This window comes from Drosophila sulfurigaster, chromosome 3, assembly GCF_023558435.1.
Source record: "Drosophila sulfurigaster albostrigata strain 15112-1811.04 chromosome 3, ASM2355843v2, whole genome shotgun sequence".
NCBI lineage: Eukaryota > Metazoa > Arthropoda > Insecta > Diptera > Drosophilidae > Drosophila > Drosophila sulfurigaster.
In genome coordinates this window covers 38,753,952-38,769,102 of record NC_084883.1, presented here as the reverse complement: position 1 = coordinate 38,769,102, position 15,151 = coordinate 38,753,952, and the positions used below count along the sequence as shown (strand labels likewise).

Sequence of the window (15,151 nt, the reverse complement as noted above, 5' to 3'; positions counted from 1 at the left end):
CAACTATTTTGTCTGCAAACACGATACATACATATATGTATATATAACTGGACAATTCAGTAAGGTATATCAATAATGAGAAAGTGTGATGAGAAAGTGTGGTGACCCGATAAAAAAAAATTTCTGAACTTACAAATCCCTATGAGTCGATAAAGGTCACAGTTTTAAAATTATTACAGATTGCAGGCGAATTTCTTTTATAGAAAAATATATATACAATATTTATATGACGTTTCCTGTGAATCATAAATTAAATTACTTGTATTAGAATAGTTAATCATTCTTCTCTATAAAAAATATACAATTATTGAATAGCTAAATAAACTGAACTGCAAACATGTAAGAAATCTACAGTTGAGTGTGCTCGACTGTGAGATACCCGTAACCAATTTTGAATGAAAAGGCTCATATAGATATTGATACAGTACTGAATTCAAAATATACCAGATTGTCAGCCAAAGCTTTTACGAACCGTAGTACCGTTTTCCCCCAAACAAAAGTATTTCTTTAATAACTTGTACAATTTGGATCTAATTGCAAACAAATTTTCAGGTCTCATAAAGACTATAGTTAGTTTTAAAATTACGCTTAGTATTCGTTTCATATCGATTTGCTAGTGGGCGTGGTAAAAATGTGAAACAAACATGATCTGCTTGTAAACATAACAAGTGCTGTTGATATTTATCTCTTATAGTCTCTGTGATCAAGACATGGTTATATCTTCTCGGCTATGGACGCTGATCAAGAATATATATACTTTATAGGGTCGGAGATACCTTCTTATGTCTGTCACATACATTTCCAGCCGGCACAAAATTATAATACGCTTCATCCCTATGCATAGGGAATGCATAGCTATGGGTAGCGAGTATAAAAACTTGAACAGATTTTATTGCAGATAGTACAAAATTGTGATTTCATTGCAATTTATTGAAAATATGTTAGTAGTAACGTATGTGAATCATTTACTTAAGAAATGCTCTTTTTGATCTTGAAGAAGAGTGTGATTTCCTGTATTACATACGTTCTTTTTAACTATATAGATTTCTGTAATTGGCACTTTTGTTAGGCCAATAGCTCAATTGTTATATTTAAGTAGCTTCTTTGTATAGACTAACTTGAAAATTGTTAATAAAATACTAACAAAATTTCAACAAGTTCATTTTTAAGGACACCTCTCAAAATAATGTCATACAATCAAACTATATTGAAGTACTTTTAAATAAGAGTATCATAGGATTTTATTAGTCACTCGCTAGTGCCAGACTGACAAATATTTACCATCGAAATCTTGTCAAACAGGGGAGAGCAGCAATGTCAAGCGAAAGTCAAGTAAATATCCGTTCTCAACTACCTCAACTATAGGGAAGCATTTGAAAGCAAATCAAAAAGAGGGTGCGGCATGAGAATATATGTGTGTATGGGTAAGTGCATTAAACTAAATGGGAATTAAATGCATTTGTAATTTTTTCCAATGTAAAACAGTTTTGAAATTAATAAGACAATTTCTATATGTTAAGAATTTCTACAGAATACGAATTTATGTATGTGTAAGTGCATTAAACTAAATGGGAATTAAATGCGTTTTTAACTTTTTCCAATGTAAAGCAATTTTGAAATTAACAAAACAATTTCTACTGCATAAGATAATATGTATATGTAAGAGCATTAAACTGCAAAGGAAAAAATGTATATGTATGTATATACATATGTATATATGCATCAAACTAAATGGAAATTAAATGAACTTTTTCTAGTGTAAAGCAATTTTGAAATTAATAAGCCAATTTCTAATTTGAGTTTGGCATTTAAAATTCCAAACACTTGATCAAACAAAAGTGCAATACAAATTGCATTCAATTGCTGCAATCGATGACTGCATTCACTGGAATAGAACAAGCCTTCACAACTTGCTGAAGAATGTCAAGTGCTTATAGTAATGGTTTTATGGTCAAACAAATCTATCTACTGATAGCACCTCAAGACTCAAGTTGTGTTTGAGGTAGTCCCCATTGAGCAGACTGTCAACATCCGATGGATAAGAGCTATGACACTATAAAAATTATGATGGCACTCGCCAGTCTCGTGCTCATGCTCGATACAGTTCTCGTTTTTGAATTCCAAGAATAACGCAGTAGTCTATGATGAATCGCCTGTCATCCAGTTTTTCAAAATTATTGCTTATTCCACACGTCACTGCTGCAATGCGTTGTGTGTGCTTGTGTGTGAAGTGCATGCGAAATTGCAAAAGGAAGCTGCGGCATTTACGCATGATATGCATTTTACAGAACGCATGCCGCGACGCCTTTGCGTCTTTCGACTATTTTGCATAACAAACAGACAAGAATTTTTATTGTACTTCAGAGTTTGTCTTCTTGTCTGCTAAAGAAGGCGCGCGCAACCAAAATAATAATATAATAAGCACCAAGTTTATTTTAAATATCAAAACATTGGACATCATCCGCGGCATTTTAATGGCACGATAAGCGCACAAACGATTGACAGTCGCGCTTTACAATAAACATTTCATTTATCAATAGAGAACGATGAGAACAGCGAAGCTATTAAAACGGGCCGGAATTAAAGCCCATTGGAATTACAAACACGCAGCCGCAAATTGTTTAACGCGTGCACACCAAAACAGAACGACAACAAAACGCCAATATATACATACTATATAATCGAGCTACAAATTGTCTCACTGCGTGTGTGTGTGAGCGAAAAACTTAAAGTGTAAAATGCAAAATAGCTGAGCCTCTGAAACTGAATTGAAATCGAAGAAATTGAAATATGTACGACACAAATGCATCTCAAATTTGTTTGTGTAAGCGCCTCACGGCGCACTGAGGTATATATTTATGTTTGTATATGTATATATCTAGTTATTTATTTTATCTGTGTACAATACATATTGTAAGCATGCTTTTGTGGTTTTTCGATTTTGTCATCATCATTGTTTTTGTTTTCTGTATAGAATATAGTTTTGCTATGCATTCACATGTTTTATGCACAGTATTTTTGCGTATAATTATAATTCGTTATATTTTAGACTAGTCTAGATTATTGCACTATAGCTCGAAAGTGTATGCTTCTTTAAATTCTTTAACTACTTAGTTTATAAACATTTGCGAAAAGCTAATTCTTCTTCGTATTCCTTTTGTATATAAATAGGCAATAAACAATTTCACGTTTACGATAAACACGACCTTTCTAGTGCCCACACACACACACTCATAACGCATGGCTGTCTGTACAAGTGTGTGTGTGCGTGCATTCCTAGCGTACAATCACAGCACACAAATTTCATGATTTCCTCTTAATTCAAATAAAAATAAACGAAACTATATTTTGGCGTAGTTGCATCATTCTCCTCCTCAATCACTCGAGTGTCGTCGCCGCTTAGATGCGACTGCAGAAGTTGTAAAGCAATTGCTTATCTTCGAAATGATAGACATTATTTATGTGCCGCAGGACGCGACCATCGACCAGATGACGTGCATAGTGCACAGCCTCCATGCGATCCTTGGACAGGCCGACCTCAATAAGCCAGCTGACGAACTCGCTGCCATAGAAGACCTTGCGATATACTCGTATGCGCCATCTGCGTGAATGTAATTGCAATACAAAATTGGTTAATGGAATGCCAATTAATAATGATTGCAAGCATTCATAAAAATATGTGATGTCAGTCCTCAAGCTGACATAATACTCGCCTTCTGTCTTTGGCAATGTCCTTTTTGCAGTTTTCCAAGTGATGATTGCGAAATTGTTCGCAAATTTGTTTGGTCTCGGGACGCAAATTCGACCAATGCGGCAGACTAACCACATTAGCGCCATACCTAGAATGAAAAGTTGATTACTAATATCATTTAAATAGAGCTTAGCAATAAAACTTACCATATTTTCCGCCAGAATTTGATGAGCGGCATCAACAGCTCGCCTGTGTCGCTGATAAACACTGCCAAGACAATCAAGCCTTGGCCGAAGTTGAGGAAAGCATCCAGGAAACTCAATTCGAGATAGATGCCAGACATGCCCTCCATGACCAGCGTCCAAATGGAGACGGCCAAGCCGACAAACATGGAGCACAGCAGTATGATCAATAGGATGGTGTGCTTCAATGTTTGATGCTCATCGCAGTCGCTCGTATGCTCCAGCGGTTCGAGCCCGCTGCGTGTCTGCTCCTCATAGCGCTCTATGATATTCTGGCAGCTCTGACGCGACGTGCTCGGACCGCAGTTGTACGAGCTGCTGCACATGTGACTGCAAAGTAAGAAAAAGCAAATTAACAACAATAAACAATGAAAAATAGTTCATGCTAAACATACGCTTCAGTTGTGGGCGCCACATCGATTTTATCCAGATCCTTGGGGTTCACCGAACTACGCTGTCGACTGCGATTTAGCAGATCTTCAATATCCATAACCACAGTGGATGCTGTTGTGGGTGTGGTGACCGTGGATCCCGAGCAACAATTGCCGCCGCCTGAACCACAGCCACCTGAACCGCTGGAACGATTAACAGTCACAGTGCTTGCAGTGGGTATCATTTCATCGTCATCTGAGGACGATGAATAGGATGTGGTGCGTACGCTTTGACGTATTGAGGAACGATCCGCATTGGCCAACAAATTGGCTGTGGAGACAGTTGAATGCAAATCGGAAGCTGCTAGAAAAAAACCATTTTAAATAATATTAACTTGGCTGAAGTTAAAGCCTGCATACCCGCATCCGGATTGGATAAGTCACGCGTAAATGTCAGATACTTCTCATAGCGTTTCTTGTAGCGCTGATGCAACACGAGGCAGCCCACGGTGACTGTAAGCATATAAAAAAACTGATTAGATTTAATGCAAAAATAAAAATTCTTTGTAACTTGACGTCAATGTGGTCAGATTGAAAACTTTAATGTGCATCATTGTAAGTTTGCCACGCCAAGCGGCATAGCAAGCTGTCATAACGCGTCAATTGGTTGCTATGTGTCATCATGCAACATCGTTCATAATAACTAACAAACTTATACACATACCTATGAAGCACATCACAAGCATAAAGACAGCAATGGCAGCCTGAGCATTTCCGTATTGAAAGCTGGGATTTTGCTTCTCACTGGGCATCGATTTGGCGTCGAAAGCAATCAGCAGACCGGAAATAACAGCGGGAACTCCCCAAGCGAATACAAGCTAAAAGTTAAGAGTTAATTAGTAAATAAATACACTTTAACTATAACTAATAAACACTACCATGTAAGGCCAGAGTTTAAGCACAAAACACAAGCTGCGGCACTGCAAAAAGAGCAGCGTTATGGCCAATAAAGCAGTCCACAAGCGTGAGCTATAAGTGCCAATGTTGAACAGGAAGAATTGCAGATACAAAGGCCAACGAGCCACATGATCCAGCTTCGACCAGAGTATGACGCCAATGCAGCACATCAACTGCAAAAGAACAAACAAACAATTAATAACAAATTTACAGTGAAGATTAAAACAATTTCTACCTGCGATAGCACCAAGCAAGCTGTAACGCGTTGTGGCATGCGCTTAAAGCGTTTGGTGGCAATCAACAACGTCAGCATCCAGACACAGGCAGCGGCGCCTGCCACGCTTATGTCAAAGGAGAAGGCGTCCAGCTCATGCAAGTAGTCCAAGGGCTTTAGATTTGTCAACGATATCATCTTAGCCGAGATAAACATCAACGGCGCAGAGATAAAAGTGCACAAAACCATGCTGCGAGCAATCTACAAAAGTCACAAAGAAATTTCCATTCAGTTTGTTGTTACAATTCTTGAGATTTAAATGCCACTCACCAGCTCCACCTCGATGTTGTATTGTGTGGCAATGACAAAGGCGCCTGGAGCAGCCGGAAAAGTGCCATAGAGAAAGGCGTAGGTGCTCAGCTCGGTGGTGTCATTAAAGTCGGCGCCAGCTTGTATAATGTTGACAGTCTGACGACATACCAAAGGCAGCACCAAACTACAAAGAGAAGAAAAAGAAGGCAATGTTTAAGAGCTCTCAACTTTTGCTAGACGTCACTCACATCTTGACCAAGATGAGCACCATGGGCAACAGCAAACCCGTGCCCATGCTTTTGCGTTGAGCGCCCGAACCGCCGCCCACAATCTTCAGGCCCAGCAGAAACAGCGCGGTGGCTGAGAAACTCTGTCCAAAGACGCGCAACACGCTGGCCACCATCTCAGGCAGCCCCTTGGGAAATAGGAAGCCACCGGCGACGCCGAGCAGCGTCATCAACAGCAGGGGATTGAAGAATAGCGACTTGATGGTGTTCAACACGAGAATCGTGCGTTCGCCTAGGCAACGACGTTGCTTGGTCAACTGTTCAGCGGGACAGGTTTCAGGACACAATGGCGGATTACGTGTGACTTCCTCTTTGTTTTTGATTATCTTGCTTATCTCCAAAAGCACCAAACCAATGGGATTCAGTATAGCCAACGAAATAGGCGCCATGAGATACAAATACGAAGCATACTCCGGATGCACATCCTTATACAGCGCCATAACTAAAAGAAGTCAGAGTTCACTTTAGTTGTAAATTCATAAGATATAGCTTTAATTATTACCTATGGGATAACCTATAGCAAAGTCGTTGCTCTGCGTGCAGAAGATGGCCATCAGGCCAGCGCGTCCATAGTTCAAAGGTCGTGCCACTAGCAGACAAATGACGAGCACAGCAAAGAATACAAATGCCTTAGAGATCATCATGGCCAGCAAAAAGGTCCAGTTAACAGCGTTCCAGTTGAGCTCCACCAGCGAGAGAAAGATCAGCGAAGGCAGCGCAAAAGTGCCAACGAAAGTGGCCAATCCTTTGGTTTCCGCATTGCTGATGATCTTGAAGCGACCGGCTATGTAGCTGTTGGTGAAAAGAAATTTGTATTTAATATTTAATAATATTATTTATTTATATTCAAACGTTGAATATAATTAAAATTGATACCAACTTATTTCTAAATCACTGGCTGCAAAGGTTTTCGGTTTGATATTGTTTTGGTATTTATTATTATTTGTAAAAGTATTAATCAATAAATAAAAAATAGTGATTAGTCAATATACAATATTAATCTTAAGAAAGAAGTTGAGATAAGTATTTACGAGTCCTTCATATACATATGAAGGATTTAAAAATGTATCAAGGCTTTTAGTAAAACTATTTAAAAAATGTAAAGCCCATTACTCTGCTTTCTACGAAGATATAAAATGATTATTTTAAAACTGTATTACAAAATATTAAAATATCTGTATGCAAAAATGTATTATTATTATTAGGAAAATGTTTAAAAAAAATAATAGATTTGTCCCCATAACAGAAATAAGGAATATATGTGAGCTATATATATTTCTGAATGGAGAAATTATTAAGGCATGAGTATAACCCACTTAAAAAGACATCTGTTAAGCCCTCATGTTTGCCTTCCATGAGAAATGTGGAAAAAATGTATTAAGGTATGATTACAATTATTAAAAAAGTCTCAAAAGAATAATTTCTTTGTAAACTATACTTCGAAATACATAGTTTAAAAATATTCGTCTTTAAAAGTAAAAGTAACATTTTGATTTTAGAAAAATAAAAAAAAAGTTTATCTGCCCACATTGTTTTGTTCAACTAAATAATAAATGTAAGTATAATCGACAAAGTAATTAACATCGACAAAAATAACTTAAGAGAGCTCTTATCGTGAAAAATGAAAAGGCACTCTCCCGTAAACTTAACATTTAACACGCGCGGTTTATTTATGTTTAGTTCTCAATTACTAATATATTTATTGTACTAACGAATAAATTCCTTATTGCAATGATATAGAAAAAGCGACTAAGGAATTCAGGCTATTTTAGTTATCAGTACTATCTTTGACTCTTTAAAGTTAACCAGTTTAATGTTGAATTTGACTTTGTCATCGATGGAATTTGTAGAATTTAATTTATTCTCAACAACTTTCAAAAGATCAATCAAATTGTCAACACTATAGGCTATACTTAACATTATTATTTCAAGTAACAATCTAGACAATTTAAAATTAAACTGTCATTTTAAAAGTGTTAAGTCATTTGACACATTTTCTTATCTGCTCCCTAATTAAAAATAAATAAAGTTGTCAAACTCAAGAGAGAGTTGATCGTTAATCGTTTGTTCAGTTTTTCGAGCATTCACTGTACTAATTGCCCAGGCATGTCACACCCCCTTTTAACAATACAAAAAATGTTGTTCGTTCTTAATGCAAATACTGCGGAACTGTCTGGGAGAAAACATGTGAGACACGCAACGCCAACATGCAACACAACAACAACAACAATGTCACGTGAGTGAGTTGGTGACAAATGCAATAAATAAGATGAAACCAGTTTTGCATTGCATTCAGCTAAATATTGGCCAATAAAAATTTGTTAATGCCGCTTTTGTTTTGGTTCCGCCCAAAAAAAATATAAATAAATATGCAACTTGTCAGTCTCGAGCTGGTTGCTCCAGCTTATGAGAAACTGGAGTACTTCCCCATCCCAAAAAACTAAAAAAGACAACAACCTGATGACGATATTATTTTATTTACGCTGCGTATTTTGTGAGATTTATCGCACTTTCAAGTCGTTAACTTCTTGTTGAATACAGAGATAAATCAACTTTACTCAATAACAAACCACGTTCAACAAAATTAGACTCATCAAATCATTAAATAACTTTTCGTTTTTTGTTCTGTATCAAATTAAGGGGACTTCTGCTCTAATTGGATCATCATTATCTAGCTGCCACACGATTGTATTTAGTTATTGTTAGAGTGTTGTCAGTTTGCCACATCATAATAATAAGTGTTGATAAGAAAACTTTCCATCTATATTAAAACCAACAAGCGTGAAGCTTAAATGAGTACGACACCGACTATAAAATGCTCTTTAATTGTGGAAAATTTAAGCTCAGCTCTTCGATCTACATATTATTCTAGATTCTGCGTATTTCCCACGTAATTTCAACAACAATATGCATACTTGACAGTCGCATTCCCAATATGCAAAAAAAGAAAAAGGTTTTGCTCAATGGAATTTACTTATTAAGATTCTGTCACATGGCTTGTTGTTGTTTTCTTTTTCAATTTGATTTCCAGAGTAATGCATATATGTACATATATGCGCTATATGGTCAGCAGACTCTCTGCATGTGATCCCAAGTGAGAGCTGGTCACGTGCTTAACCGCAAGCGTTGATTGTTTGTCGGATTGAAACTGGGACTGAGACTGAGTAATAGCTGCAGTGTACTCTTGATTATGCCACACACACTCATTTGCGTATTTGTACTATAAATATTTGTATTATCTCCCGTCAGTCACCAAAAAAATATATAGAAAACAGCTGTGCAGATTGCTGACGATTGTTTATTTTCGGCCAAACAAGGTCTGGCACTTTGAAGGAGAAACAATCAAGTGTAATACGTAATTTTATTAGTATGACAAATTAGAACTTTGTTTTACGCATATTAAAACTTTACTATTCAAAGAATTTCATTCAATGTGTAATGCATAATAGATGAGTGTAGAAGGTAGTTAGTCACAGCTTCAAACTTTTTTAAAATTCATTCATTGTAGAACATTGATATTACAAATTCCATTTCAATTGTACTTCCTTTTTTAATATACCCAATTCATTGGGATACCATAAAATAGATCAGTGACAAAAACAAGTATAATAATCCCAATTCTATTTTTATTTTTATTGAACTGAATTTCCAAGCATAACACTCACTAAAAAAGTATTATATATTAGGTTGTTTGGTAATTACATACCGGTTTTTGTATTGATTTTTGATGACGATTTTAAAATAGTTAGCATTGTTCGATTTAAGTGCTATATGTACCGTTCTCTTCGATGATTTTCTGCCATTTTGATGGTAACTTGTATATGCCTCTCCTAAAGAAGTCCTTGTTCTTACTGGAAAAAAAACTCGGCGATTCGATTTTCACAATCCTCCCTTGAACTCAATTTTTGTCCATCGAAATATTACAAATTCCATTTATTTTTTTGATTGAATGAAGCTTACATTTATTGTAAAGCCTACTTCTACTTTATATACTAGATATATATATAGATAATTATTTTTAATATATGTACATTGCGAATTTACATTTCAAAGCCAATTTTATTTCATTTATTGCATCGTTCTTTCTCACATTTTCAGCATATGCTAATCTTTGAAATATCTAAAAATGGATCAAGAAAAAGTATGTATCCATTTCTTTATTTTTATGGATGAACCTTCTTTCCACAACAAATGTAAATCCTCGATGTACAGAAGTATCTTTGTCAAAGTAAAAACTTTCAGCTACAAGCGCTAGCAACCAATGGAATCTATCTACAACTATTAAGCCCAGATGAATAATACATTTACCCCTATATTTTCATACTATATGTGCATAAATTGCATAGGTCAGTAAACGTATCGTGACAAGTTGTCGTTGCCCACTTTTTGCTAGTGTATTTCCAATGTGTAGTAACATTTATAATTCCATTATAATCATTTTAGAAAATCAAATATTGCTTTTAACGTTCCGATCGCGCAATGATATAAAAAAAAAAAAACCAAACAAAAACAGAATAGAACAATGTAATATGTAATAACATGTGTATGGAAAATTGCAGTTGTTTTATTGATTGCAGCAACAAATGAAAATTATTTATACGGTAGTCGCGTGCATCTATCAGCATTTAAAACAGCTGAGCATGCATTTATTCTATAAACACAATAAAAAACAGACATGAATAAATCAATAGTAAAATGCCACAGAAACATGTATTTATATAGAGGTACAGTGGGACCTCATGAATTGAGATCAGCTAAAAATTAAGTGAAGCGCGTTAAAGTAAATAAATTGTTGTTATTTAAAGAATAATATTATATTACTCAATTATAAAATGGCAGCTAAAAAAGTTTATTGACTTTACCAAATAAATAAAGGATTTTCGAAGCTAGGCTTATAAATTATAGTCTTAGAATATTTATTGGAAATCTATATTTAGCTTTCTAATTTTCATTCAATAAAAAAAACTTGTCTAGACTGAAAGAAAAAGATTTGGACACTTTCATGAAGTAAGCATATTTAGAAAGCCCCTAGATAAGATTGTCTAATATTTAAACACTCTTCTTATCTTTTAAATCGGAAACAACGCGTGCTTAATGCAAGTCACATATTATTATCAGTACTCTATTTTATTTTGGTTCCTGTTATCTCAAGTATACAACTTGAAGAATAAATTAAACAATATGTGTGCGTCATTGTAAGCGTGGTTCCACTGTACCTATGTATGTAAATACGCACACACACTACTGCATGCATACGTAATTGCATTGGAAGTCGATTGTCGATTATACAATCGTTCGACATAATGCAACAATCGAAGTTGATCGATTTTGTTTACTGGCCACCTCATTACAAGGTCACTTGTAATTGTTGTTGTTGTTACTGCATTTATCTCACTCTCTAAACGTTTTTACTTTCGCTTATTGCAGCAATTACAAACTAAACGCAAATACTAATTTTCTAAGCGGGGAGCCTTTAAAATGTAACTAGTATTTTTGTTGTTGTTGTTGTTGCTGTTGATTTTGCATTGTAATTGTTGTGTTTTATTTTGCATAATATCATTTGTCATTTTGGTTGCCGTGCCGCAATATTTTTTGCTACTACTATCATTTTTTTTAACTGTCGGTTTGACAGCAATTTTCACGCTTCACGGTTTTGTGCACTGCAAAATGAGCAACGATTTATGACCAACATTTAATTCATCTCCACAGCTTTTGATTTAATTAATATCAAAATGCAGCAGCAACTTTCCAACTTTGGAGTGGGATATCCGACTGTCTGTGTCTGAGTCATGGGGAAAATGCGCGGCAAAAACAATTGAAACCCCCAACGAGAAGAATTCATTAATTAAACACAATTCAGTCGAGTGTGCGTGCTTTGGTTTCTCTTTTGCACTTTTGCTAAAAATCAAGGAAATGAGAGACGCACAGCAACATTATTAACAACAACAACAAATGAAATCAAACCGGTCATTGAACGAGCGCGTGACCAATAAACAATCAACAATCAAACAAACCAAACAATAACAACAGAGTGAACTAGTAGAGCACAAAAACCTGATAATGAGCGAGACGCAAATAATAACAAATAGATGGAATACACCCACCCACACATAGATATTTTTGCCAAAAGTTCAAGGTGCACGCGTGGGCGCACACACTTATCCCCATCCCTCTTGCTCACACTCCCACTACCTACCCACAGATGATAATGCCAAAGCACTGCACCAACGCCGGGTAGAAATTGTCCATGGAGACGCCATCCTCGGCGCGTGGCGTTGCCGTATTGCTAACCAAAGCAGCCTCTGTAGTTGTTGTTATAATGGCATTACTATCAGCTGCTCGGTCGCCTAAAGCTTTGTAGTACATGGAGCTATCCATGATGATGCTTTCGCCTTCGTTTTATAGTTTTGGCTCAATGGGACATCGTTTAGCCAGCTGACTGTGACGCAGCTGCTGACGTCAAAGGGCAGCCGGAGGGGGAATAGCGACAACGACCTTTGCTGCGGCTTCTGTGTGCAATTATTGAGTTTTCGCCAATTGAATTAAGGCAACACACACGCACACATTCGCGAAATATTCTTTAATATCACACCACACACATGCACGAAGACACTCGAACAGTTCACGGCGTCGTTGTTGCTCTTTGAATATTTTTAGCACTGCTTATAACTTTCATTTTTCTTTTGCTTAAACACTACGTAGTTGCCCTTAGGTTGTCGATAATACGTTTGCAGTTGGTTTTCATAACATATTTGGCCACTTCTCCGTTGCTCGCGAAACTAAAAAAATCTAATATTTGTTGCAACTGCAACATGCGCGCTTGCTTTTATAGAAAAAATCCGAATTGCGACTGGGGCAACTCTCGCACAGAGTTGCCCTTCTCGTACAAACACTTAACAGTTTCTGCTACTGGAACTTTACAGTGCTCGCAGACTGTATTTCGATATTTTTACAGTAAGACCGTTAAATTGTTGGTATACAAAATACTATATTGGTACTAGTCAGAAGTGGTTACGCGTTTTAAACATCATATTAATGGCAAGTTTTTTTTAATAGTAGTTTGATCTCTTATTGAAGCACATGTGAAAGAAGTCTTTTGGAGGGCATCTAGAATATAAAAACCCGGAAGCGACGGGGTGTTTCAAATGACGCGCCTATTGCTACGCGTACGCTACAAATATACCAGGAAAAGTAAAGCCAGGTGGTAATTATGAGGAAGGCTCAAGAGAAAAAGACAAAACTTTTTTTGTGAATAAAAATGTATACAATAATAATTATTTAATAATAAATAAGAATAATTATTGTCGCTCTGCAAACAAAAAACTCGAGGTTTGAAAGCTTATCGATATATCGATAGCATCGTCGATATTTCTTCACCACAGCTGTTTACAAATTGGACAAAAAAAAGTAAATTAGTCATCAAACAAAATTCGACGCAAATTTTTCGTCTAACTCCTTAATTTTTTTGGTCTATATTTACCAAAAAGCAATAAAATGAATCGCCTGTTTGGACGCGGCAAGCCCAAGGAGCCTGGACCAAGTCTAAATGACTGCATTCAAGGCGTAAGTTGAATTATATGTTTTAAGTGGATTTTCGTTTTATGAGTCTCGTTGAATTTTAATGTCGCACAGGTGGATGCAAGGGCTACCAATATTGAGGAAAAGATTGCGAAATTGGAAACAGAGCTGCGCAAATATCGCGAGCAAATGAGCAAAATGCGTGAAGGGCCAGCGAAAAATTCGGTTAAACAAAAAGCACTGCGAGTGCTCAAACAAAAGAAGGCGTAAGTACAATAAAATTCACAGCATGGTATCAAAGTGTCCTAATATACGTATCTCAATTGCTTCGCAGCTATGAACAACAAGCTGAATCTCTGCGCAATCAATCCTTCAACATGGAGCAAGCCAACTATGCTGCACAATCGCTTAAGGATACTCAGGCCACAGTGGCTGCTATGAAGGATGGCGTCAAGCAGATGAAAACGGAATACAAAAAGATCAATATCGATCAAATCGAAGTGAGTAATTAAGTTATAAAGATATTAACTGTATCCTAATATATATTTTCCTTGCAGGATATTCAAGATGATATGGCTGATATGCTGGAACAGGCCGATGAGGTGCAGGAGGCTATGGGACGCACCTATGGCATGCCCGAAGTGGACGACGATGATTTGCAGGCCGAACTCGATGCTTTGGGCGATGAGATGGCGCTCGACGACGATTCCAGCTATTTGGATGATGTTGTCAAGGCGCCAGAAGCACCAGACAGAGAGCCAGGTGCTGATAGCATTAAGCCACCAAGCAAGGTAATAAAAATATTTAAGATGTTTAGTTTTCATAGATTTCTAATTAATTTCCCTTCTTTCACAGTCTACCATTGAAACGGATGAGTTTGGCTTGCCCAAAGTGCCGACCTCACTGAAGACCACATAAGACGACAGTTTCTGGATTTGGCATTTGTATTACTAAAGAAAAGAAGAAAAAAAGCCAGCATGTTTGGCACGCTTTTTAAGTTTAAACACCTCATTTTTTGTATGTTTTGATAGTATGCATATTAAAAAAGGATGCACACACACTGATAATCTGGCTCTCTCTTCATTTCTTCTCTTTGCTTGTAATGCAGTCTCATTGCACTGCAATAACACTTTCGCTCTCTTAAGTGCAAAAGCGACAACGTGTGTCATGTTGCTACACTCTCACTACCTCGCTCTCTCTTACACACAGACACACAGTGACTCTCGCTTAGTGAGCGCATTTACGTTTATGCTCACTCGCACACACACATACAGCAGAGGAACGTGCATGAAGGTAACTGAGCTTTGAAGTTCAGAGCATGAACTTGAGCAGCCGCGCGCGTGTCTCTGCCACTGTGAACGTTGCTCACTGTATGACTGCGACTGTATGTGTTCGTGTGTGTGTGAGCCTCAGTGCACTGCTGTGTGCAAAAATAACGCGTTCGCTTGCGTTTAGTCTTCATCTGACTGCTGTAACGGACGGTCGCAAATTCCGCAGAGGGCAAATATACACAGCAACAACAATAATAACAACAACAACAACAATAGTCGATCACCAGC

General features: G+C 36.9%; 2 protein-coding genes across 3 annotated transcripts; one reads left to right on the top strand and one right to left on the bottom strand.

The window, feature by feature from the left end:
- Positions 1-2,410: 2,410 nt before the first annotated feature.
- On the bottom strand, positions 2,411-12,929 carry LOC133845473 (lysosomal cholesterol signaling protein). 2 transcript variants are annotated; one of them, XM_062279940.1, is made up of 12 exons: positions 12,271-12,929; positions 6,577-6,866; positions 6,036-6,516; positions 5,806-5,971; positions 5,497-5,736; positions 5,243-5,434; positions 5,029-5,182; positions 4,725-4,817; positions 4,329-4,668; positions 3,898-4,263; positions 3,714-3,839; positions 2,411-3,601 (listed from the first exon to the last, which is right to left on the bottom strand). In XM_062279940.1, exons 1-12 carry the CDS (start codon positions 12,450-12,452, stop codon positions 3,400-3,402), a joined length of 2,832 nt encoding a protein of 943 aa, XP_062135924.1. In that variant the 5' UTR covers positions 12,453-12,929; the 3' UTR covers positions 2,411-3,399. The 2 variants fall into 2 exon arrangements, with proteins under 2 accessions (XP_062135924.1, XP_062135925.1); XM_062279941.1 differs by having other exon boundaries at positions 4,329-4,665.
- A 546-nt stretch (positions 12,930-13,475) lies between these two features.
- Positions 13,476-14,659, top strand: LOC133845472 (charged multivesicular body protein 5). Its single transcript, XM_062279939.1, has 5 exons — positions 13,476-13,637; positions 13,707-13,858; positions 13,927-14,092; positions 14,150-14,383; positions 14,448-14,659. Exons 1-5 carry the CDS (start codon positions 13,569-13,571, stop codon positions 14,508-14,510), a joined length of 684 nt encoding a protein of 227 aa, XP_062135923.1. The 5' UTR covers positions 13,476-13,568; the 3' UTR covers positions 14,511-14,659.
- Positions 14,660-15,151: the final 492 nt, after the last annotated feature.

What these genes read in the sequence shown, in the direction of transcription:
- LOC133845473 (XM_062279940.1), bottom strand. Translation starts at nt 12,452, where the DNA reads ATGGATAGCTCCATGTACTACAAAGCTTTAGGCGACCGAGCAGCTGAT. An exon ending in GCTTGTGATGTGCTTCATAG is followed by an intron (nt 4,818 to 5,028) that starts GTATGTGTATAA and finishes ATATGCTTACAG; the next exon opens with TCACCGTGGGCTGCCTCGTG. An exon ending in AAATTCTGGCGGAAAATATG is followed by an intron (nt 3,840 to 3,897) that starts GTAAGTTTTATT and finishes TTTTCATTCTAG; the next exon opens with GTATGGCGCTAATGTGGTTA.
- LOC133845472 (XM_062279939.1), top strand. Translation starts at nt 13,569, where the DNA reads ATGAATCGCCTGTTTGGACGCGGCAAGCCCAAGGAGCCTGGACCAAGT. An exon ending in TAAATGACTGCATTCAAGGC is followed by an intron (nt 13,638 to 13,706) that starts GTAAGTTGAATT and finishes AATGTCGCACAG; the next exon opens with GTGGATGCAAGGGCTACCAA. An exon ending in GCATTAAGCCACCAAGCAAG is followed by an intron (nt 14,384 to 14,447) that starts GTAATAAAAATA and finishes CTTCTTTCACAG; the next exon opens with TCTACCATTGAAACGGATGA.